Raw genomic sequence first — 26,129 nt, 5'->3', positions numbered from 1 at the left:
TTGATTTTTATGCCATGCTCATGTGAAAATCAAAATCTAAAGAAAATGCTGCAAAGATAGATTATTCTGCTGCTGTTGAATTATCCGGCTTCAGAGCGGGTTTCCTTCGATGCTGTGATTCTGCCGTCTTTACCAAGTTTGTCACCTTGTCCTAACTGTTGCTCACTGTAGGCCAAGCCCGATCATTCCTTACGGGAATCAGTACGACAACGTACGGCGTGGGGAAACTTTCCTTGAGTGATGTTTACCAGTCATTTGCACAAAGGAAGTCAGTTGAAAAAAAAATACTAGCCTGGCTGTTGGTTTTTTCCAACAATTGTTTACTTTTCTGTAGAAATCCTGGACTTTGGTTACCCTCAGAACTCTGAAACAGGAGCCCTGAAAACATTCATCACCCAACAAGGAATCAAGAGCCAGGTAAATGCAGGTTGACACACGTTTCAATTAATCGTTAGTGTTGGAAAAAAAAATAGTTATTGCCACTATAGCCTATGACAACATATTTGGGGTGCACAGTGTAGTTGAATATTTCAGTTGGAATCCAAGTTTCCCTCATGTGGATGGCAACATTTCAAATTCAGAACTCTTCCTTTTGGAGTGTGATTCCATTTTTAGAGGGTTTTTTTGTTTTGCCCTGAAAAACATTGGGCATAAAGGCTGTAATTCTCTGCCTCAGTTTAATTGATCTGAAAAATTATCTTTGTAGATTCTAGAATAAGTTACCTACATCCAAATCCCAAACTCTTTTATTTAAACTGGGGTATCCAGCTTTGGCAACTTTAGGACTTGTGGACTTCAATTCCCAGAATTCCCCAGCCAGCATGGGAGTTGAGGTCCAAAAGTTGTCCAGGTTGGACACCCCCTGAGTTAACTCTTGTTTAATAAACTTTACATACACAATTTTAAAACATCAATTTCGAATGGGGTTTTTTGAGCCTCTTATTTATAAAAGGGTAAATACAGGTAATTCACAATTGAACCCAGAAATTATGTTGCTAAGTGAAACATTAGTTAAGTGAGTTTTGCCCCATTTTATGACTTTTCTTGCCACACTGTTGTTAAGCGAATCACTGCAGTTTTCAGTTGGTAACAGCGTTGTTAATCTGGCTTCCCCATTGAATTCGCATGTCAGAAGGGTCACGAAAGATAATCCCATGACCCCAGGACACTGCAGCTGTCATGAATATGAACCAGTTGCAAAGCATCCAGTCTTGAACACATGAACATGGGGATGCTACATGGTCTTAAGTGTGAAAATGGCCACAAGTCTTTCTTTTCAGTGCTGTTCAAATTAGATGAACCATTGCAAGTTGGAGGACTACCTGTAAAAACATGGAGAAACAAAACACTTTCCTGGGCTTCTTGGATTCCAACATTTTTATCAGGCTGACCTCACTGATGTTTTCCAGGAAATGCAGGCTCCTCTATACTAGCCATGCTGGCTCAGGATTTCTGAGAGTTGAAGTCCACAAGTCATAAAGGGACCGCTGTCCCCACCTCTGACTTAGCAGATCAGTCTAGCTGGGTCTTCAGTTACAGATTCCTCCTTCACCTATTCCTGATACATAACAATATCTCCAGATGGTGCTATATTTGTGGTTCCAGCACTAGCCAATACCTCTTGCTTAGTACTTCAGCCTTTTATGTAGTTCAGCTGTGCTAGGACTTCATCCAGTTGTAATCAAGTGTGAAGCTTTTTAATATCTGTGTGTCAGTGTGTCTGGTTTTAGCACACTGGAAAAAAAAAAGCTGCTTTAACTTAACAGACTATTACATCTTCTCATGTCCATCAGGGCAACTCACCAACCTACCACAATGTGACATGCTTTAGAAACTTTTCTTCCTAAAACAATATTTTTTAAAATGTTTAAACCCTTTTTAAAAAGCTTTTTTAGAATGGAAGTCTGTGCAGCTCATAAATAGTTTCACATAGATATTTAGATGTTTCTGGTCAGTTCTTGCTGATTTCCTGTAAAAATCCATTTTGTTTTTCTCTCTGATATTATTGCCGGCTGCTTCCTGTCTTTTTTTTCCTAATAAGAAAAACAGGAAAGGGTGTCATCCTTTTATAGCAATTAAGCTTGCTGAGCCAGAGGGGTGATTTTCCCTTAGTAAGCTTTCTATTTGGGTTGTGTCTCACTTGGATTGTTCAGTAAATGAAGACGCCGTGCTTTTCTGAAGCATTTGACAAAGGGGGCTAACGTATCTCACGGACCCAAATTTGCTTGATTTTGGCTTTGCATTTTTTATGCATGGTTTGTATACTGTTGTTTATGACTGAATGTGCTACGTAAGCCAATAAGCAGTCAGTATGATTTGTGCATAAGTAGTAACAATAGCACTTAGACTTCTATACCGCTTCGCAGAGCTTTACCACCCTCTAAGCGGTTTACAGAGTTAGCATATTGCCCCCAACAATTTGGTCCTCATTTTATCCATCTTGGAAGGCTGAGTCAACCTTAAGCCCGGTGAGATTTGAACTGCCAAATTGCAATCAGCTGGCAGTCAGCAGAAAGTAGCCTGCAGTACTGTACGCTAACCACTGCACCACCATGGCTCTTAAAGTAAAGAATTGTTTTGCAAATTGAAACCCTCTATATAGGTTGCGCTGTGATGATCTCTGAGATGAAGGGAGCTTGGCTAATAGCAAAGAGCTGTTTTAGTAGCATAGAAACGAAGAATTGTGACAATAGTATGTTGCTCTTAATGAAAGTCTTTGAGTTTCTTACAGGCAAATGTATCTTAAAAGCCTAAACGTTTACACACAAATGTTTCTTGGAAACCTAAATGTAGAATAAGCACAAGCCTGACAAGTTGGACTTCCAGCTTCTGATTTTGAAAAAAATATATATATTGTTGCTAGCTTGGCAGTTTTGAAAGCCAGCAATGTTCCGGTCACACTTTTAATTCAGTTGATTAAGATCTGAAGATTCATCTTAAAGGGTGAAAAACCACACTTTTTTAAAAACTGAACTAATACAATAGAAACACTGATTAAAGGACTTAAACATTGTATACCAAGAAAAACAGTATCCTTTTTCTTCTGGGCTCAAACGGGAAAGATTGGAATCCTTGGCCACCTGCCCAGCTTTTTGTACTAACAGGAAATGGGGCTTTCACAACAGTATCTTCGGTCTTGTATCAAATAGGGTAGAATGATTGCCAGAAAACTGAGCCAGCTGGTTGCTTCCTGTAGAGTCTTCTTAGCAGGCCTTGAAAGAAATCTATTGCATGCTTGCAGAGAATAAGCAGGGATTTTGTGTATTTTCAGGCTTCAGTTGTGACTTGGGCTCCCAGAGAAGAAAAATATTTTCACCAATCAGGACAGCTGTGTGAAAGGAACTAATATGATAGACAGCCACAATAGATGATTGCTTAGTGTTAGACTAGGATGGACAAACTCATTCACATCGTTCAGTAGGTGACCTCAGGTAGGACTGAGAGCCAGAGGACTCTTTTATAGGATTATTACGAGGGAACCGTATTGGATCAAACTCCATACAGAAATCTGGGAGGAGTGGACACTTACATATATAATAGCAATAGCACTTAGACTTATATACCGCTTTATAGTGCCTTACAGCCCCCTCTAAGCAGTTTACAGAGTTAGCATATTGCCCCCAACAATCTGGGCCCTCATTTTATTGACCTTGGAAGGATGGAAGGCTGAGTCAACCTTGAGCCTGGTGGGATTCAATCTGTCAAATTGCAGTAGGAGTAGCTTGCAGCACTGCACTCTAACCACTGTGCCACCCAGGCTCCCTAATATTAGATTAAATCCTGCCTTGTGAAAAACAGACTTAGCTTTAGTATAAAGGCTCAGGACTAAGATACATCATGCCAGGTATGTTAACTTTCAAGAAAGAACCAGACAATTGGATCTTCTCTCACATACCGATCAGGTTTTGTTTTGATGGGAGGGGGATGTGGTTGGCTTGACATACTTGTGAATCCACTCAGTGGTGATTTAATCAACAAACTAGTTTAGCATTGGCTTGAGTCACGAGAGTGCTTCAAAAAATATAGAATTCACGTAATAGAGATTTAATGTGCAGTATTAAAAAACAAAACCCCAGTTATCAAGGCAAGATGATGAGTGAAGTGGCTAGCGATAAGTAACTTGGAAGGTATAGTCTGGCATAGGGGAAGGGTGAGAAAAACTGCCTGGTTAATAGTTTCAATTGATGTGTGAACCTCCATACTGTAAACTGACTGGCAACCACATCCATTTATCTAAGCATTAGCTAAACCGATGCCTCAAAGGAAGAGGCAGAAGCTTGTTACACAGATAGTCCTCAAGTTATGACCACAGTTGGACCCAGAAATGCTACGTGGGAAATATAAGTGAGCTTTGCCCCATTTTACGATTTTTCTAACCGCATTTGTTAAGTGAATCACTGCAGTTGTTGAATTAGGAACACAGTTTTCAAGGGAATCTGCCTTCCCCATTGACTTTGCTTGTCCAAAAGTCACAAAAGGGGATGGATGACGTGACCCCAGGACACTGCAACCGTCATAAATAGGAGCCGGTAGACAAACATCCGAACGTTAAATTCACATGACCATGGGGATGCTGCAATGGTCATAAATGTGAAAAATAGTCATAGGTCACTTTTTTCAGTGGCACTATAACTTAGGACAGTCACTAAATGAACTGTTGTAAGTCAAGGGCAACCTGTACTTCAACATTGATGAGTTTCTGAGTAGTAGTAGTAATAGTAGTAGTAGTAGTAATAGTAGTAGTAATGCCTAGGAGATTGCTTTCCCTGTTTCTTATGTCCCTATTTTCCTCCTAGGAAACCTCTCCTTCAAGGAGTAATGTCATAGTGGTATCAGTTTATCCCCAATCTAACATTACTCTCTTCCTCTTTCCCTTTTACTGACTGCTTCCTCCTAACCCTGTGTGTGCTGCCCTTGCTGCTGCTCTTCATCTGTTTTCTCGTTTCCACGTATGGTTGGACCCGCCTATAGCACCAGGTAGGAGAATCTGCTGTCCTTCCCCAAAGGTAATCCAGCAGATCCCTCCAGAGGGTATTTGATACTGAACTAGGGTTCCAACTGGGCTTCTTGTAGTCCACTGGCTGTTTGGCACACAAATAAATTGTTTTTCTCTGGGAGGAAGAGAATCCAAAGGAGGAAAAAGGCAGAGATTCTTTTTTTATAATATCATGGTAATATTTAAACATCATCCCGAATTTGAGCTATTTCCAGGTTGATTTCAAAGCAACTGGGGAGGGAAAGGAGGGGGTGGCGTTTGTGTTTTGTAATAAGCCTGTTTCAGTTCATTTGGAACCCGGAAACCTGAACCCCCTATGGCTGGTCCCACGAAAGCACATCTCCCTCTTTCCCCTCCTCCTCCTCCTCCAGACTAAGGAAGAGCAGTCTCAGATTACCAGCCAGGTAACTGGTCAGATTGGTTGGAGGCGTGAAGGGATCAAATACCGTCGCAATGAACTCTTCCTGGATGTTCTAGAGAGCGTGAACTTGCTAATGTCACCACAAGGTAAGTATGAACTTTCCCTATATTTGGGGGAGCGGGGGGGAGATCAACCCAAGTCAACCAGACTAGAACTGGAAGGAAACTTGGAGGTCTTTTCTCACTCAAGCAGGATAACCGTATCCCGTTTAATACAGGTGACTTTCCCAGTCCCTTCTTAAAAACCTCCAGTGATGAAGCGACCCACGGCTTCTGAAGGCAACTTCCATTCCACTGGTTAATTGTTCTCACCATTTGAAAGTTTCTCAAATATCAAGTGCAGCTCTTCTGCTCTCCCAACGTGTCAGCATTCCAGAAAAAAGCCCAACTCCAATTAAAAACTGCGAGACGGGCATTTTCTCAAAGTTTCCTTTTTATTAGAGTAGTTATACTGGCACATCTGGGGAAACCCGAATATGAGAGTTTCAGGTTTTCCCTTAGTAATTCAAAAGCCCAAAACCCAACCCCTGCACCCATCACATGGTCCAATCACCAACCGTCCCAACTTGAGACACCCCTTCAATCACTCCCCCTCCAGGTGCAGGAATAACATGACCTTGACCGAAAAGAAGAAGGCTATTCTGTCTTAACTACCAACACTCTAAAAATCCCCCCCCCCCCAAATTTACTTTCCCAGGAACAGGAATGTGGCCACGTAGAAGTTTTTGGTACTAATACGGCTTCCAAAGCTGACCCAACGCTTTCTTGGCCTTTCCTTTCTTCCAGGCCAGGTGTTGAGCGCCCATGTCTCAGGAAGAGTGGTTATGAAAAGCTACCTGAGCGGCATGCCCGAATGTAAGTTTGGCATGAACGACAAGATAGTAATTGAGAAACAAGGCAAGGGGACTGCAGACGAGACGGGGAAGAGGTAAGTGGGGTGAACAGAGGGCGATTCAGTTTCAAGCACTCTGCTGCCCTAAGCTACCTCTGTATGCTCTTCCCTTTGCATTTGGAAAGATGCCAGAGCTTTCTTAAAGGTGAATTTTGTTCCTTTGCTCCCTTGTTTAAAGCAGGAGCTGAACGAGTGGGCTGCGTAAACTTCTGTTACGGTTTTAAGGGGCGAAGGTTTCCCAAGAAAACTTTAAATTCTGGCCCTACTCCACACTCCATGGATTAGCTCAGGCACTTATGCCATTATCTTAATCTGTATTTTTCACGTCAACCGTGAGGCTGGAAAATCAATAAACCCACGATGGCTCTGCATTCCATAGGCCAGCCCTAATTAGGCTAGGAGAGTCTCTAAATTTCCCGCTTTAAAGGAGACCGTTAGGATTGGTATACACAGAGGTCCTCTGTGCTGCCTCTTACCGACTTCTGATACTGAACTCTCTTTTTCTTTTGTGTCCTGCTGACTCCAGTGAAACAGGAAGGTAGATAATCTGCTTACCGCTCTGTGCACGTATTTCTCACACACCCTCTCCCACCGGCGCCCTTTTTTTGCTTTGTGTGATTTGTGCATGTACCACCATCTTTAGGCACTTCCACGCAGGTCCCACCTGTGGTTGAAGGCTGAGCTACTGTGTGCTTGTTCGTAGGAACAAAGCCGACTCAGGTGTTGCTGTCTCATCAGGTTGACCCAGACAGGAGGAGCCTGGGCAAGATTTCATATAAGGCTTTAAGTAGGAATAGTTCCCCTCCCCTCTAAATAAACCAGGAGTTGGCTTCTTTGGATTAACTGGGGAACAACATAGCAGAGGAATTCGATAAGAGAAGCAAGACAGGAAAAAAAACCCTAGAATGGTGTAACTGGAAGCCTTAAGTCTTTGGAGTGCCCAATTGGGGTGATGGCAATAGCAAAACCAGTTCTTTTGAATTCTGTAATCGGAGCAGCAAGCTTGAATATTAATTTAGGAAGGGAGCCATAGAAATGAGAAAACTATTCAGACAGCATCCTCTGAAGCAAATCTTGAGCTCTTTGTGTGTGAGTGTGTGAAGCAAGTTGCATCTGATGCCCATCCTGTGTCTTGAGCATTCACTCTCTGTCCTGCAGTGCAGATCCTTCTCACTACGCTGGCAAACTTGTCCTTGAATGACTTCGCTGGCTAAGTCATTCGCTTGCTCCCACCCAACAGTTGCTTTCTGCAAGATTTGCAGTGAGATTTGGTTGATGTTGGATGGTCTCTGAAGTTTTTCCTTGCCGAAGAGGATTCCTCTGTTTGCAGAGGAGAGATTTTTTATTTTGCTTTTAGTAAACCACCTGGAAAAATGTAATGGCTTCTCGAAAAGGAAATCTTACGCCCCTCAAGCCTCTTGCAGAAGATGGAAGGCAAATCCCTCTGTTTTTTCCTTACTTTTGAACTTTGTGCTAAGCCATAAGGTGGCTTATTTGATTTTGAGTCAGTCTCGGGTATAAACCCCATTATTATTATGCTTTGTAAACTCTGGTTTATGGCGTAGTACGTCTGAAATCAGCCAGTGTGGCTTATTCATCAGTTAAAACAACGATGAGTTAATACGTAGTTATACCCAGCCCAAAACCTATATCAATCCCATTCCAAAAACACTTTAAGGAACAGGCATGTTTGAGTAAGTCTGATGGGGCTGCGGTTCCCCAAGTGAATTGGGGTGGGCAGACATCAGTCCAGCCAGAGGTTGCTTGAATTTCCTGGTGATCAGGCAATTCCAGTGGCTTCTGAAGGAACCCACGGCTCCCAGAAAGGCTCCTTTATACAGGCTGTTTTTATCTTGAATACCTTCTGTGACTTAGCCATCGCGTGTGGGACCGTGTGCTCCGTCCGGAGTTTGCAGTGAGGGGAGGCCCTGAATCCCATAGCTGTAAGACTTCGCACTGATTATAATCCTGCTTCTGTGTCCTAGTGGGAAGCAGTCCATCGCCATCGACGATTGCACTTTTCACCAGTGTGTGAGGCTCAGCAAGTTCGACTCAGAGAGGAGTATTAGCTTCATACCACCAGATGGAGAGTTTGAGCTCATGAGGTGAGGTTGCTGGGGGGAAAAATCCTTTCTGTATCCATTGCCATGGCGTAGTATAACCCTCCAGCCGGTTATTTACTGAATTCTGCCTGCCTTCTCGCAAAAAAAAAAAAGTTGTCAAAACATTTGCCAATAAGAACGAAACACAACCAACTGGAAGTTCCTCCTAACATAGATAGGCCCAGCTTGAAGCTTTAGCACCGTACATGTTTCTGAGCCTGTTATTTTTATTTTATTTTACTTGAATATATTTTTATATCTTATCATCTTCCAGGGACCCTGCTGACTGTGATTACTCTGCAGCACAATTTCCTATCATACCGAGATAGAAAGCAACCAACAACTATAGGGCAAGCTATTAAATACACTTTAAATACTATAAAACACAAATTCCCATTGAAGGATTAAAAAGTCCTCCACCTCTTGTTTGTTTTGCACCGACACTTTTCCATTATGGACCTTGGAGTGCCTCCAAATGTTAACTATGGACCCCAAAGCATTGAGAAAACAAGCACTGCACACCCAGCTAGGTAGTCGAAGGCCTGTCTCAGTAGAAATATTTTGCCCTCTGCTGGAAAAATAAGTAGGACAGGCTGGTTTTCTTCAGCATTAGATTCAAAAACCTGGCAGTTTTTTTTTAATAGAATTTCAATGCTGTGTGCCCCAAATGTGCCTCTTTCAAATATGGATGAGGGATTCCCAGTCGGAATTTTGGAATGTGCTTCATAATTAGGCCAGTAAAACTTTTATCAAGAAAGATGCTTGCTGTCTTAACTGTACTTTCGCCAATCCATTTTGGCTATCGTCAGTTTGCATAGCCAAGTATAGGGGTAATTTAAGGTGTATACTCACCCTTAGGACACTTGGCTCTTCAAGGAATATAGTGCAGCAGAATGTTGTCAGTATTAAAGGGCAAACAAATGTGTGCATATGTGTGTGCTGGAAAAAATCACTGGGATTGTGATACTCCCATCATCCATCATGATGACGCAGAATTAGGACAGTGAGAAATTACTAAATACAGTAGGATGCAGGAAGTCTTATTCATAAGAATTTTGCCATTGAAGAATGTTGCAGCTAAGTAGCAGTTAGTTTCAATTACGAGTATTTGCTGGTTGTGTGGGCTGTGTCAGATTCCTCTCTTCCATTCTGAAAATGCTGTTTATTCTATTCCGCCAGGTACCGAACCACTAAAGACATTATCTTGCCATTCCGTGTCATCCCCCTGGTACGTGAGGTGGGACGCACTAAGCTGGAGGTGAAAGTGGTGATCAAATCTAATTTTAAGCCTTCCCTCTTGGCTCAGAAGATAGAGGTGAGCACCTGGCATAGGCACTTTTCTTTTTGCCTCGCTAAGCGTTGGTTGCCTTGCATCGTTTTGATAAAACATTTTTTTTTTTACCCATTTTATGTGCATGGACTATGATGTTGGAAATATTGGGCAGGTTGTAGATATCAACAATATTGGAAAAGTGATACATTGCAGAATGGAACAAATTTTGAAAGTTGTAACCTTTAAAACCACACACACACATATACAATTTCATTGAACTACATATCCTTCCAGACTAGATTGAATTGATATTTTCAAGGTCAATGTTGGCAAGAATTTTATATGCCTTTTATTGGAAAAGATTTTCTATTCCCTTTGCAGGACAAAGACTGATTAAATTTTGAGTGTGTGTCTTGGTGTCTAGCATAACCTTTCTTTTAAAAAGTAAATCTGATGTAGAATTTAGTTTTAACAGGAAACTATTCTTGAACTTATACCCAGAATCATGCCACATCCAAAATGGGGTCTTTAGAAATTAATGTCTATGAAGATTCTCAGTCCTCCAGGTCACGGTTGTCCCAAAGGTGTTTTTTCAAGAGGCCACTAGACTTTCTGGTTTTTCTTTGAAGATGTTTCACTTCTCATCCAAGAAGCTTCTTCAGTTCTGATCGGATACTAGTGAATGGAAGGATTTATATTCCTTGCTGGTCATTTGCATTCTTTCTTTAGAGATTAATTCTTAACCTGATGTATAATTTATATTACTAATTTAATGCATTATTGATCAGCTAGACTCTACTTGATTTGCCTGAACCAACTAGCATTATTAAATGACAGCTCAATAGTGACTTGAGGATTTTGGTTAGAAAATAGATATGAAATACTTTTCAACAATACGAACTTCTGATGACAGAGCACATTTTATTCTATGATATTTAACGCTTGTTACCTTTACACCTCGATTTCTCCATCTGTATCAGATTTGGCTATTTCTGCCATCTTTTTAATAGTCTTAAGATACATAAAAATATCAGTAGGACAAATGGAAATCTTAGAAGTGATAACAGAACATTGAGCTTCAGTGTTAATGGTGATTAAGAGAAGTACTAGGAACAATGATGGGTACTTGTTGAGTTATAGGCACTTAATACAAGTTTTGAGAAGCATAAACAGGAAGAATTTCATGCCAGGTGTGCTGTGGCCAGGTTAAGGTCCATTTTAATTGAGCCCCATCTGCTAAACTTGATCTCATCAGTGGGAAGAGAGGAAAGTGTTAGTAATGACGAGGAAGCATGGGAAAAGCAGGGAGTGAATTTCAAGGGTGGAGGAAGAAAACACAGAAGTGTTACATAACAGTAAAAGACATAGAAACATAAAATTGCCATAATATTACTTTAGGCTGTGAAGACAGTGCCACCGTATTTGTAAATAAGGCCAGTAGTGCCCTCCACACACTCAGCTTTTGATAACCAAATTGTGCTATGATTCTTAAGGAATTCTTTGTACTCACTTCCTTCTGTCTGTACAGGTAGTCCTTGATGTATGACTGTAATTGAGCCCAGAATTATGATTATTTTTGTGACAGTCATGAAATAAACGTTGTGGTCATTACATAAATGACCCATTTCAGTCAGTGGCCTTTTTTTTTTTTTTTTGCCGGAAACCTAAAGTAAACTTAGGTATTTGCAGTCAGATGACTGTGGGATGCTGCAAACAGCTGTAAATGTGGGCAGGTTTCCAAGTGTCCAAAATGCAGTCATGTGACCTGGGAGTTAAGCGACTGTCAGAACTTCCAAACTGTGTTGTATAGAGTTCTGGAGAACTCCATCTGTAACTTCAAACCTAAGTGACCAGTTGTAAGTTGAGGTCTATCTGTAGCGCAATCCTGCCAGGTTGGCTTTCTTCCTTTCTCGGGTGTGCATTTTTGCTTTTGAGCTATCTTATCTTCTCTTCCTTTACAAAAACCAACAAAAAAAACCCTCCATCCCACTACTTGTTTTTCACCTATGCAGCCAAACGCAACTCAAATATATCTTCCAGGTGCGAATCCCGACTCCTCTTAATACTAGTGGTGTACAAGTCATCTGCATGAAGGGAAAAGCAAAATACAAGGCCAGTGAGAATGCCATCGTCTGGAAGTAAGTGGCACGTTTTTCTGATTTGGGCAGAGCTGGTATTCTGCATATTTACCGGGTGGTCGCTGGCATTGCGTAGAGGTTGTGCTTCCCTCTAAGCCAGGGGTCTCCAAAGTTGGCAAGCTTTTAAGACTTGTGGGCTTGTAACTCCCAGAATTCCCCAGCCAGACTTGTGGACCAATTCCCAGAATTCTCCAGCTGCACGGCTGGCTGGGGAATTCTGGGAATTGAAGATGACAAATCTTAAAGTTACCAAATTTGAAAACCCCTGCTCTAGGCTGAGCCAGATGGTGCTTAGGTGATACTTGTGCGTATTTTAAACAAACCATTTCTTCTTTTCACTTTTATAGAATTAAAAGGATGGCTGGAATGAAAGAGTCTCAGATCAGTGCTGAGATAGAACTGCTTCCAACCAACGACAAGAAGAAATGGGCTCGGCCACCCATCTCTATGAACTTTGAGGTAAGCAGCTGCATTCTCCCTAAGAAGTGGCCAGGAACAGGAGGCATGATATAGAAACGTTCCGAGGGACTTAAGCAGCCCCATCTTCTGGCTTTTTGGTTGTACCAAGGCACCTGCCAAACATTTCCTTCCCAGGCTTTGTAAAATGTATTCCATCTCTTTCCTGGAGTCCTCGGCAAACCTAAAGGCGATCCTCAAAAAACCCAAGCCTTTGCAGCAGCACCTCTGATTTTCAGGATGGCCATTTTCTTGCATTGCGACCCTCAAATGAAAGGATTGGTGGCAAAGTAGCTTAAGTGAGGGAGGATTACAAGATATTTTTTGTTTGTACGTATGAGGAGGGTTGGAAGCTGAGTTTGCCTGTTGCTTTTTGTGTGAAAGGGTACCTTCAAAATGGAGGTTCAGCTACAGAGGGAAAGTAATTGGAATCTCATTTTAGCCAACAAGCTAGATATACTCATAAAAACTGTGTGTCTTTTGTGCTCTGCTATAAGTAATTCTTTGTGCTTCATTAGAATAATTATGGATAGCCCAGTAAGTCTCACTTTGACTTCGGAAGATTCGGAAGGACGAGCTTTTGAAAGGCTTCGCCGTAAGAGACTCACTTTCCCATCCTTGTGTTCTGCCTTTGTACAGGTTCCCTTCGCGCCTTCCGGGCTGAAGGTGCGCTACCTGAAAGTCTTTGAGCCAAAGCTGAACTACAGTGACCACGATGTGATCAAATGGGTGAGGTACATTGGCAGGAGCGGGATCTACGAGACAAGATGCTAGCCCTGTGCAGCAAGCTGGCTCTCTCTCTCACACACACCCTTTGGTCTCGACGTTCAAGAGCATTTCACTGGCCAGTCCTCCATTCAGAGGCTGGAAACTGGAATCCTGCAGCTGCTCTTTGAAGGAAGGGGAGGGGGAAAAAAAGGGACACCGGCACCTGTTTTGTTTCAGTTCCTGTTGGAGATGCAGCTGACATCAGGTGGTTTGAGAGTCTGGGCTCATGTCTTGCTTCTGTCCCAGGATGTAAAAGGGCCAGTCTAATGCCACCCCCTTGTGGTCATTCTAGGGAACATCCACCATGTGATAACCCCCCTTCTGTTGTCACTACTTGCATTATATCCTAGTATTTTTTTTGGAAATCCTTGTGCATATGTATCAGTAGACTAGACAAGAAATCATAGACTGGACAACCCTTGAATTAATTCTGTCTCCTATACTTGGCTCTTGCTGTTGTAATTGTTGTTGTGTGGCAAAGGTGGGAATATTCCTCATTGCTTTCTCCTACAGCTCGAGGAAGGTTTGTGACCAAAAATGTCTGAGGGTTGTTATCATGGATGGTGAGAATAGCAAAGAATTTTTCACAGCCCCAAAGGGCAACTTCCTTGGACCACTGAGGATAGCTGACAAAACCAGTACCTTTTCTCTCTTTAAAACACAATCCCTACCCCTGCCCTCCCCAAAAATCTGGCACATAACTGAGGAGACACTGATTTGATCAGTAATATCCAAAGGAGTTATCCTTTAAGAATTGGCCAGCAATCTTTCCTCCTCTTCCTTTCCTCCTCCCTTCTCCTCCCATCTTTCTTTTGCCCAATCAGCTTATGCTTTCTTCTACTAAAAGCTCTTGGGTCAATGGAAATGCTGCTGCAATCCACAGTCCTCTGCTTCAGGTAGTGTGGTCTCCCATTTTGTACACTTGTGATTGTCCAGTTATAAATACAATAAAGTATATAGAACCAACTATTTTGTGAGCGATGGCTCTTAATGGGTACGTGCTGGGCCAGAGGCCTTGCCAGACTGCTGTCTCCACCCTAAAAACCAGGGAACACGCTGAAACAGTTCACTGTGTACATCCAAGTGGACTCTTGGTAGTCTACAATTAATAATCAAATTCTGTTGCTTGGTTTTGAGGCACTCTAGCAGTGGATGGGTGAAGATGGGTAATGAAAAGAATGACTGGGGAAACATGATAGCAATGTTCTAACATTTGAAGGGCTCCTTTAAAGGCTAGGGAGTGAACCTATTTTCCAAAATACCAAAAGGCAAGACAAGAAACAATGGATGGAAACTAACCAATAAGAAAAGCAACCTGGAACTAAGGAAATTTCTTGACAGAGCAATCAACCAATGGAATAACTTGCCTTCAGAAATTGGTGGGTGTTTCAACACTGGAGGCTTTTGAGAAGAAATTAGACAGTCATTTGTCTGAAATGGTATAAGGTCCCTTCCAACTCTACAGTTCTGTGTTCTAAGAGTTGGTTAGAAATGCCACCGTTGTCTGCTGGAATTTACATGGATGTAAGAACTAAAGCAGTCATACAGTTTTCCACATGCCAAGTGGAAGTACACTAATAATCTTCTGCACTAATAGCAAAACCTGTGAGACCTATTGGTTGTTGCAGTGATTGCTGGGAAATTCTAGAGTGGGCCATTGGTTGATGGACTCCAATCAACAATTGTACAAGACAAGAAGATGCAAAAGTACCTATTACAATCCTGGAATAATCCAATGTTCCTGGAGCATTCACATTTGGTCCGGTGCATTATTGTCAAATTTTGTTAATTATTCTCTTGGAATTATTCCTTTCAACTTCTGAAAAGATGACTTAACTATTGATAAGTGAATTATGGGAGATAAAGATTAGCGTTCTGGGAAGCCCAGGTGAACCAAGTGATACCTCTCCAGTGTGAGCCACATTCGGTGGCAGTTCAGGGTACCCAGAAAGACATTTAAGTCAGATGGAGTCTACTCCAGCGTGAAACCTTCCCAGTTGGTTGCTCAGAGATGGGAAGTCAAGTGAGCCGGACAGTCCATGTGATAAGAGCTGGAGACCTGCTCTAGTGAGCAAGTACAGGTAGGTAGTCCTATCTTTGGACACAATCAGGGCTGGCAATTTTGTCCCTTAAGGAAGGCAGTTGTGAAACATCACGTAATCTCCCTGCTTAGGGTTATCAGTTTGGGCGGTTCCTGTTGTAGTAGTTAAGCAAACGCTTTGTGTCTATGGAGATTCTCAGACATCCAGGTCATGGTTGTCCCAAAGGCAACTGGACTTTCTATGTTTTTCTTTGAAGACGTTCAGGAGCTGAAGAAATTTCTTGGATGAGAAGTGAAATGTTTTCAAAGAAAAACCAAAAAGTCCAGTTGCCTCTTGAAAAAGCACCTTTGGGACAAATGCTACATAGTTGTTAGGCAAGCAACCCTCCCAGTCCAAGTCATTTTCCATGGTGGCACAGTGGTTAAAATGCAGTACTGCACATTTAACTCATTGCTCTCTCCAGGAGTTCGATTCTGAGCGGCTCAAGGTTGACTCAGCCTTCCATCCTTCCGAGGTGGGTAAAATGAGGACCCAAAATTGTTGGGGGCAAGAGGCTGATGTTGTAAACCACTGTGGACTGTAAAGCACTATGAAGCGCTATAAGTCTAAGTGCTATTGTTATTTTCAGCTTAGCTCCTTCAAGTCCTTTGCCTTGGTTATCCCGAGGTAAGGAACTGTCTCCTCTTCAACTCCTTTCACCTATCTCTGCTCTTTTGGCTGCTGTGCCCAGTGGTATTCCTTGGCAATGGTGGCAGTGCTAGGATTGAAGCAGAGGCCCAGGGCCTCCAGTCTGCCCTGAATGTCTACTTCCTCCAGGGTCTTCCATCAAGGTCTTCCTCAAGTCCTGCACTACAGCTGCCACAGTATGAAAATCCAGCTGCGACCATCCCAGCATTGCAGGGCACAATCCTGCCAGGGAGAATTGAGAGAAAGGTCAGCTGAGACGGGTTGGATATGATGGGGTGCTGCAACAGTCATAAGTTTGAGGACATCCAAAACTAGATGCAGTATTCCAAGTGTGATCTTACAATGCTTTGGTAAGATCACACTTGGAATATTGCGTGCAGTTCTGGTTGCCACCATATAAAAAAAGATGTTGAGATTCTAGAACAGGGGTTCCCAGCCTGGGGTGCTCGAACCCCCTGGGGGTGCGAGACGATATTCCGGGGGGTGCGAGAAAAGTCCAGGTAAATAATAGGATATTGGCTATATGTTGGCATTTTTATTTATTATGCAATGGATTAGCTTTGTTTTCATTTTAGAGTTAAGTATCATTATTTAGTGGCCATCACATACATAGCTGAAAAGATTCAATCCTACCATATATTTTTAACACGTTCAGTAGTTCCTAAAGTCTAAATTTCAGGGGGTGCGAGGTTCGAGTGAAATTTCTTTAGGGGTGCAGGGCGAAAAAAAGGTTGGGAACCACTGGAATAGAAAGAGGGCAGAGAAGGGCAACAGGTGATTTGGGGAATGGAGACTAAAAACGTACAAAGAACAGTTTCTAGAATTGGGTTTGTCTACTATAATGAAGAGAAGGACTGGGAGGGACGTGATAGCTGTCTTCCAATATTTGCGGGGGTTGCCACAAAGAAGAGGCGGTCAACCTATTTTTCAAAGCACCAGAAGGCAAGACAAGCAACGGATGGAAAATAAGGGAAGAAGCAACCTAGAACTAAGAAATTTCCTGACATTGAGAGCAATTAACCACTAGAAGGGCCTGCCTTCAGAAATTGTGGGTACTTCATCACTTGAGGTTTTTAAGAAGAGGTTGCACAACCATCTGTCTGGAATAGTATAGAGTGGGAGTCCCCAAACTTGGCAACTTTAAGACTTCTGAACTTCGAGCCATCTTGTACTGCCTCATAGTTGCCATGATGCCGAAGAGAGGGAAGAGAGGGGGGAAATAGATAGCCAGCCATGGTCAAAACAAAAAGTTTTCCTGTGGGAACCAACGTCACTGAAACAGGTGCCTGTTGAACGATGAGAGGAACCTGCTATCCATCTTCATTGGGCAATGTGACCAGTGACACCTGGCAGGAGTTTTTACTGTTTTAATTAGGTAAAAATGGTGGGACTGGCTTTCACCAGCTGTGTGGATACAATGCATCCAATAATGTTCTTTTGAGGAATCTCCTATCAGCTGTTCAGAGCATCCAGTAGTGGGAGGTGCTTCAGTTTCTGCACGTCTAGGCTGGGCTTAATTTCTGGAACGCTCCTCCTCCACAGGACTCCTCCCCAGTGTTCCCCAGTTTTGGCTCAGCCTCATGAGGGATAGGCAGTGCTTGTGATTCTTCCTTGGCCGAAACAGGAAAATTCATTTCTTTACTAGCAGGTTTGAAAATTGATCAGCTTGTCTTTAGAACTCTAGCCTTCTAATCGCATTACGATCTCTTGACATTGGCTCTTTAACATCAGGCAGTCGGAGATCGCTCGCATTACAGGGGAGCGCTGATTCACACCCCAAAGTGGAGGGAGGCTTCGGCGCTGCTCTGTGCCCCCTCCCCACAACACAACAGCTTTCTACCCCTGCCATTCCGACAGATAGCTGCAGAGTTTTCATCTGAACAGCAGTGTGAGCTTTTTGCTCGCAATGGAGTCATATCGCTTTCTTTCCCTCCTCTAAATGCCGCCTGGGGGTGGAAGATTCAAATGCTTAGTGCCTTCCACCCTTCCCCGACGATTAGCCTTATAGGAAGATCCCTCGGAGGCTACTCCTTCACACGGCGGGAGTTTGCTGCTGGGGAGCACGCCAAAAGGTTAATGGCCAGAGGCCATTTTTTCTTACAAAGATCTCGTGGCCATGCTGACTGTATTTCATTTCATGCTGTGTGAGGTACTTTCTGTCCCAAGCAGAGGTTTGTCTTAGGAACACTTGGGATCATTATACCCTCGTCTTGATTTTTTCTACATTCGAGGCTATTGGTACATTTAAATTGTTGGCTTAACCCTCACAGCCCAATCAACCCAGCGGCACAACAGTGAGCACTTAGGCCGTGTCCACCTGTTTAGGGAAGCTGTTGAAGGCCTCTACCTTTATCAATTTGGGCCTTTAGGCATTCTCAATTTGGCTGTTTAGTTTTTCAACATTTAGCCTCGTGTTATTTAATTGATATTCATATACATATTATTAATAATAATATAATCTATTTGGTATAATATTTTAATATCAATAAAATATTACTGAGATACGACTCATTATAGATAGGTATTAAAAAAAGAGAGAAAAGGGAATAAAAACATCAGGGCAACCAGTCTGTCCTGAGATCAGGCCCCTAGGTGTGCCAACCGCTTTGCGTTGAATAACAAGCACACTATAATTCCTTAATACTATACTTAATACTTAATTCCTATAATACTATAATGACAGGCGGTAGCAGGTCTCAGACCTCATCCTTGAAGGTCAAAGCCAAATCTCAGCACAAACCTAAGCAGGCCAAAGGGAATTCTAAAGCTTCAGAAAGGGATGCCAACAGGCACCATAAAGCATTAGAAAAGCAGATAAGTGCACACGGGAGGCGCACAGGGTCTCACAGGACTTTCCCTCCTCCAGTCCAGGTCCGTCTACCTCTTTCCACCCTCCTCCTCCCCTAGATCTCTCCCTCTCATCCAGGTGCAGCTTGGCTCCCCAAAGCCAACAGGCCCAGTTATCTGGAACACTGACCACACGAAGGGCTCCCGAAGCTACATTCACTCCAACGGCTGCCGGTCTTCGTCAGGACGACATTCTTCCAAAGGAAGTTCCAGAGAGGATGAAGGCCTGGATGGAGCTGGCAATCCGCCAAGGAATCGCAGCAGGTCTTGAACACGCAGTTCTGACCAGGGAACATCCTGTAACCGCTGATTATAATTCCCAATTGCTGAGGTCATTGACCAGGTCAGAGCAACACTATACCCAGGTACATTTCCAAGGGGAAGTGCCCCTCCAAGGGCTGACTGAGGAGGAGGAGGAAGAAGTGGATCAAATTGATCAAATGGAACAGATTGAATCAGGATCAATACATGACAGCGAGCCCCTGTCAGAAGCAGATCCCTTAGAAAGGGGGATGTTTGAGGATGAGGGCCTTGTTCCGATCAACCTGTACTTACAGGCTTATTCCGCCCACAACTTTTCAGATCTCTCTTGTTTAAGGCAAAAAAAAAACGTTGCGTGCCTGAACAAGTTTACCCCTTCTACCACTCCATCTCCTTCAGAAGAGGGACCAGAAGATCTAATTTTCAACCAACCAGCAGTCAAGGCAGAGGTGATCCCAGTTCCTCTCATGTTTTCAGACCTGGTACAGAAACAGTGGGCGTCTGCAGCGGTGTACCCGGCCCCCACTGGATATGACAGGAAATATTTCAATTTGGCCCCTGATTTCTCAAAATTGTTGAATACTCCCGAGTTAGATGAACCTATAGTGAGATTAGCGTCGTCCTCCATTCCCAGTGAAGCGCTGGAGGCATTAAAGCTGGAGGAAAAATGGGCCGAGCTAGCCCTAAGCAGGGCCCATCAGTCTGACACGTGGGCCATCAGAGCAGCCACGGCCGCTGCCCCCTTTACCCGTTCTTCTCTCAGGTGGCTCCGCTTCTTATAGGAACAAGTCCCTAATTCCAACATTAGAGCGCACCAAGATATTGCTAAACTTATAGCAGCCACTGAATTCTCAGCTGACGCAACTTATCATGCGGTCAAGTTTTCAGCCAGGGCCATAACTTCACATGTCACAGCGCAATGCTTACTATGGTTAAAACATTGGCAAGCGGACTTTAAACACAAATGCAAGCTGGCTTCATCTCCTATTGTGGAAGACAGACTGTTTGGCCCTTTCCTTGATCCGCAACTAATTGAAACCCGAAACAAGAAAATTCTACCTTCCCTTTTTCGGAAGTCAGATTCTAGAAACCCTCAGTCCTTTCAGAGGGGATCCTTTCGGCCCTTTTACCAGGGACCCTTTTCACCCAGATACCAGAGACCCTCATTCAGACCAGGGCAGCAGCCAGACAGGTCCAACTTCGGGGATAGGAGCAGAAGGGGTGGTCAATCCAAGAGATCCTTTCAAGGAGCAGGAAACAGGTCTTTTTGGCATCAAGATAACTCCCTGGACCCAACTCCCATTGGCAGACGCCTTAAATTATTCACGGACCAATGGGACTCCTCAACCTCTGATTCCTGGGTCAGAGACATGATCAGATTTGGCCTTGCGCTGGAGTTTCAATCCACTCCCCCAGATTTTTTCATGTCATGCCCTCTCTCCAGAGATCCGGTTAAATGTAATCTCACGTATCCAACATCTACTGGACATATGAGCCATCCAACCAGTAGCCACCGACCAACGAGGATGGGGTTTTTATTCACATCTTTTTGTTGTTCCCAAAAATTTGGGGTGGGGGAGAGCAATATTAGGTCTGAAACGTCTCAACCATTTCTTAGTATATCGCAACTTTAAAATGCACACCCTGTAATCTATCTTACTTGGCATCAGAAAAGGTGATGTCCTTACGTCTATAGATCTGACGGAGGCGTACCTACATATTGCTATTTGGCCTTTCCACTATAAATTTCTGAGATTCTGTTATAACAACCACCATTTTGAATATGTGGCCCTTCCTTTCGGACTAGCTTCTGCCCCCAGGACTTTCACGAAGGTTCTCGCAGCTATAGTTGCTCATCTCCGTGATATCCCAGTACGACTCCAGTATTATCTTGATGACATCTTAATTTTGTCATCTTCCAATCATCAAGCAGTCAGAGATACAACTTCAGCAACACAATGGTCAATGTCTGGAATACTCTACCTGACTCTGTGGTTTCTTCCCCAAACCCCCAAAACTTTAACCTTAGACTGTCTACTATTGACTTCATCCCTTTCCTAAGAGGTCTGTAGGGGGTGTGCATAAGCGCACCAATGTGCCTACTGTCCCTGTCCTATTGTTTCTATTTTTCTTATACGTACCCATTTCATGTATTCATAACTATGTATATACTTATACCTATTATCTTGTAAGCGATTGACAAATCAAAATAAATAAATAATAAATAAACAAAATTAACACCAACCTGCCTTCAATCAAGGACCTGTATACTGCATGAGTCAAAAAGAGGGCTGTGAAAATATGTACAGACCCCTCACATCCTGGACATAAACTGTTCAACTCCTAACCTCAAAACGACGCTATAGAGCACTGCATACCTGAACAACTAGACACAAGGACAGTTTTTCCCCGAACACCATCACTCTGCTAAACAAATAATTCCCTCAACACTGTCCAACTATTTACAAAGTCTGCATTACTCTTCTATTAATCTTCTCATCACTCTTTATCACCCATCCCCTTCCACTTGTGACTGTGAGACTGTAACTTTGTTGCTTGTATCCTTACGATCTATATCGACTGTTTCCTAGTATGATTTGATTATTTCTTGTACGCTATGACTATTATTAAGTGTTGTACCTTAAGATTCTTGACTCTTGATGAATGTCTCTTTTCTTTTATGTACACTAAAAGCATTTGCAGCAAGACAAATTCCTTGTGTGTCCAATCACACTTGGCCAATAAAGAATTCTATTCTATTTTCAGCAAACAGTCCACCTTGTTCTGTGCCAGACCCTACATCAGTCAGGAAGCATGCTAGATTATATCTGCAACATAAGCAATCTAGTACAGGAGAAAGCCCTTAAAACCAGAACAGCCAAACATAACTTTAAGCTGCTTAAATTGTGCATTGGATTCAAGACAAATGTTGCCATGACGACATGGCATAAGAAAACCTTCAGTGGGGCATGACTGTGGCCTGGGTCTTGTGAAAGACATTCGCTGGCAATACCACTGAATACCAGTTGTAAGAAGTTGCTCTTTATTCTTAATCAGCCTGATCATTGGTAGTCAATGTTGAGATTTATACGACCATTGATCCAAGGTTACCCAACATGGAGAGGCTGGTCTGTTTGCTGCCAATGCCACGCCAGCATTTCGAATAATGGGACTTCGCTTTCTCTACAAATATCAAAGATAGATGCAAAACAGGTTCTCCACCTCTGAATTGCATATTTTTCTTAATGTGAAAATGTAGGGAAATGAGGCCTCTTTCTGAGCTGACAACAGTAGTGTATTAGGAAGTTAGATGTTCTTTGTCCCTCTCCTCCCCTAGGGATGCTTGAATGTATTGCTTTTTATAAGCGGTGTTATTAATGTCAGGACTGGCCCATCAAGTTTTTCCTTGCATAAAGAATGGGTTTACTTAAGACTAACAGGGCAAGCGGATGGTAGTTTTCCTGCAAGACCAAAGGTCTCAAAAGTTTTGGAGTGGAGCTATATCAGGGGTGGGATTCAAAAATCCCAGCAACTGGTTCACTGCCCAGTTGCTGGGTGGGCATGGCCATGGTGGGCATGGCATACCCGAACTTCCATGAGGGGCATTTTTCACCTTCTCAAAGGGTCCAGAGGCTTCCCTTGGACCCCTGGGAGGGCAAAAACAGCCTCCCTGGGCTCTGGAGGCCCTCCAAAAGCTGGAAACAGGCCTGTTTTCAGACTTCCAGTACTTTCGGAAGGCCCGTTTTCCCCCTCCCAGAGCCTCTGTGCAGGCCCTGCACTTACCTGTATCAAAAATGGGCTGTGTGGAGACTCCTGGGAGGAGCAGGGTGGCTGGAGCCAGCTGGTTGGTTCAAATACCGGTTCGGTAAACCAGATGCAGATTTAATATCTGGTTTGCCTGAACTGGTCTGAACCGGTAGAATCCCACCCCTGAGCTATATGGATGGAAGGATGGCCTTGATAAATCACCCTCGAAGTCTATCTCCACCTTCTCCAGCCGTGGTGGTGCAGTGGTTAGAATGCAGTATTGAGTCTCACTGGCTCAAGGTTGACTCAGCCTTCCATCCTTCCGAGGTTGGTAAAATGAGGGGGCAGATTGGTGGTGGTGGTGGTGGGGGGAAGATGCTGACACTGTAAACTGCTCAGAGAGGGCTGTAAAGCACTGTGAAGTGGTATATAAGTCTAAGTGTTAATGCTAACTGCTAAGGAAGGGAGGGAGGAAGGAAAGAAGAAGAGGAAAGGGGAGAAGAGGGGAGGGAGGGAAGAAGAAACAAGCCTGGTGGTGCAGTGGTTAGAATGGAGTATTGCAGGCAAACTCTGCCTACTGCCAGTTCAAATCCCACCAGGCTCAAGGTTGACTCAGCCTTCCATCCTTCCGAGATCAATAAAAAGAGGACCCAGATTGTTGGGGGTCAAGAGGCTGGCTTTGTAAACCGCTTAAGTAGATCTCTAAAGCAATGTGAAACAGTATATAAGTCTAAGTGTTATTGCTGAGGATTAATTTTCCATATGCTGAGATTGCAATTTGCAGAATTCTGAATCAGCGGTTCATGTTAGCTAGGAATTCTGACAGCTGCAGTTCCACCGCATCGAGAGCTATGTTTCTCAACTTCAGCAATTTCAAGATGGGTGGACTTTGGTTCTAGGAATTCTCCAGCAAGCACATTTTTCTCTCCATTCCTGTTATTTTGGGTCCCATGAGGAAACGCAATTGCATTTTGCTTTGTTGGTTTCTGACGAACGGTTTAGCTGGCAGTTGGATGTTGTAAGAAAGTTGAGGGTCCTGACTCATGATTTGATCTTGTTTCCTTATGGGGCCTTCTTGGTTCCAAGTCACAGCATACATTAGGATAACTTTGGAGAGGAAAAAAACATTTATGAAAGATATAAATGTGATGTTGAATACCAGTTCAAAAATATGGACTTCAACATTTCATTCATTCAAGAAGAATTTTTTTTTGTTGGGCCTGTTGCCAGATAAGTATAACAAGAGGAATACACATTTGATTTTACATGTATTGACTGCAGCCAGAATTGTATTTGCACAACAACGGAAAAATGAAGAGATCCCTACAGATGGAAAGTGTGATTTAAAAAAATATTAGAATGTGCAGGAATGGATAGATTAACACTTACAATTAAGGAAAAGGAAGAAATTGAATACTTTTTGACTTGGGACTTATTTTATCAGTGGTTAGCTAACAAGAACAGAAGTTAGAAACATGGACATATAAGAAAGGAACAATGAAAACAAGGTTTGTAAAAATGAATAAGCATATATCAGTATTATTAATATGATCTTTATGTTAGCATGAATATCAATGTAATGAATATTGTTGTAAACACTTTGATGATTATTTGCTAAAACTATTTGTACCCAGACAAACACACTATTTAACCAAAAATGGAATTTTTATATGTTATAAAATAAAAAAACATTATGCAAAAAAAGCATGAAGAAGAGAATCATGCTGTATTTGGTGCAAGAAAACAGTCTACAGAATTACAAGCGTAAATTGATGTGTTCTTTGTCAATTTCTTAACTGAGGAGATAGGGTTAAACTACTATTACTATTAATCTTTTCATCACTCCTTATCACCCATCCCCTCCCACTTGTAACTGTAGGACTGTAACTTTGTTGCTTGTATCCTTACGATCTATATTGACTGTTTCTTGATATGATTTGATTGCTTATTGTACCCCATGACTATCATTAAGTGTTGTATCTGATGATTCTTGACTCTTGACTAATGTATCTTTTCTTTTATGTACACTGAGAACATTTGTACCAAGACAAATTCCTTGCGTGTCCAATCACACTTGGCTAATAAAGAATTCTATTCTATTCTATTCTATTCTATTCTATTCTATTCTATTCTATTCTATTCTATTCTATTCTATTCTATTCTATTCTATTCCATTCCATTCCATTCCCCTCCCCCTCCCCCTCCCCTTCCCCCTCTTCTTCTTCCTCTTCTTCTTCTTCTTCCTCTTCTTCTTCCTCTTCCTCCTCTTCCTCTTTATCTTCTTCTTCTTGCATTTGCACCAAGACAAATTCCAATCACACTTGGCCAATAAAAATAATCCTAATTTATTTTTATTTTTATTATTTGTCAATTGCTTACAAGATAATAGGTATAAGTAAAAACATAGTTATGAATACATGGATACATATAAGAAAAATAAAAGAAACAATAGGACAGAGACAGTCGGCACATTGGTGTGCTTATGCACGCCCCCTACAGACCTCTTAGGAAAGGGGTGAGGTCAATAGCAGACAGTTTAAGGTTAAAGTTTTGAGGATTTGGGGAATAAACCACAGAGTCAGGTAGGGTGTTCCAGACATTGACCACTCTGTTGCTGAAGTTGTATTTCCTGCAGTCAAGTTTGGTGCAATTAACCTTGAAGTTGTATCAATTGTTTGCTCTTGTATTGTTATGGTTGAAGGTGAAGTATTCATTGACAGGTAGGACATAGCAATGTATGATTTTATATACTATATTTAGATCGGACTGAAGGCAGAGTAGTTCTAGGTTTTCTAGGTCTAGAATTTCAAGTCTGGTGGCATAAGGTATTCTGCAATGAGTAGAGGAGTGGAGAACTCTTGTAAAATATTTCTGGACTTTCTCAACTGTGTTAATATCAGATATGTAATGTGGGTTCCAGACTGATGAGCTGTATTCGAGTATTGGTCTAGCAAATGCTTTGTATGCTCTAGTTATTAGTGTAATATTACCAGAGAAGAAGCTACATAAGATTAGATTAACATCACTTAACGCCTTTTGGGCTATGTAGTTACAGTGGGCTCTTGCACTTAGATCATTAGAGATGAGTACTCCAAGATCCTTGACAGAGTTTGGATCATCAACAAGGTCTTGACTATTCCGCCTGTATTTTATTTTCTGATTTTTTGTGCCAATATGTAGAACAGAGCATTTATTTGTTGAGATTTGAAGTTGCCATTTGTTTGACCATTCTGATACATAGTCAAAGTTTTTTTGAAGGGTAGCAGTATTGTCGGTGGTGTTGAATAGCTTATAGAGAATGCAGTTGCTCTTGATATGATCACAGAGGTCATTTATATAGGGTATGAAAAGAGTTGGTCCTAGAACACTGCCTTGGGGGACACCACTGTTGACAGGTACAAAATTTGACAGGACGCTCTCAATTTTGACCATTTGTTTTCTGTTTGACAGGAATGCTTCTATCCAGTTATGCAGGTGTCCAAAGATACCGTAAGATTTTA

General features: G+C 42.4%; 1 protein-coding gene across 2 annotated transcripts in view; it reads left to right on the top strand.

The window, feature by feature from the left end:
- AP2M1 (adaptor related protein complex 2 subunit mu 1) overlaps nucleotides 1–14,011 on the top strand; it is a 33,997-nt gene extending 19,986 nt beyond the window's left edge. Inside the window, exons 4-12 of one of the 2 annotated variants that reach the window (XM_087933649.1) lie at nucleotides 335–417; nucleotides 5,368–5,503; nucleotides 6,203–6,344; nucleotides 6,835–6,846; nucleotides 8,294–8,413; nucleotides 9,590–9,725; nucleotides 11,724–11,821; nucleotides 12,169–12,280; nucleotides 12,917–14,011. In XM_087933649.1, coding sequence (XP_087789775.1) covers nucleotides 335–417; nucleotides 5,368–5,503; nucleotides 6,203–6,344; nucleotides 6,835–6,846; nucleotides 8,294–8,413; nucleotides 9,590–9,725; nucleotides 11,724–11,821; nucleotides 12,169–12,280; nucleotides 12,917–13,051 — 974 coding nt within the window. In that variant the 3' untranslated portion in view covers nucleotides 13,052–14,011. The remainder of the gene's footprint in view (nucleotides 1–334; nucleotides 418–5,367; nucleotides 5,504–6,202; nucleotides 6,345–6,834; nucleotides 6,847–8,293; nucleotides 8,414–9,589; nucleotides 9,726–11,723; nucleotides 11,822–12,168; nucleotides 12,281–12,916) is intronic. The other variant, XM_026721754.2, reaches the window with a different exon arrangement.
- The last annotated feature ends 12,118 nt before the right edge of the window (nucleotides 14,012–26,129 follow it).

Source organism: Pseudonaja textilis, chromosome 4, assembly GCF_049901715.1.
Source record: "Pseudonaja textilis isolate UNSWEBS1 chromosome 4, rPseTex1.2, whole genome shotgun sequence".
Classification (NCBI taxonomy): Eukaryota; Metazoa; Chordata; class Lepidosauria; order Squamata; family Elapidae; genus Pseudonaja; species Pseudonaja textilis.
The sequence above is the reverse complement of the archived record's forward strand: the minus strand, read 5'-3'. Positions and strand labels throughout refer to the sequence as shown.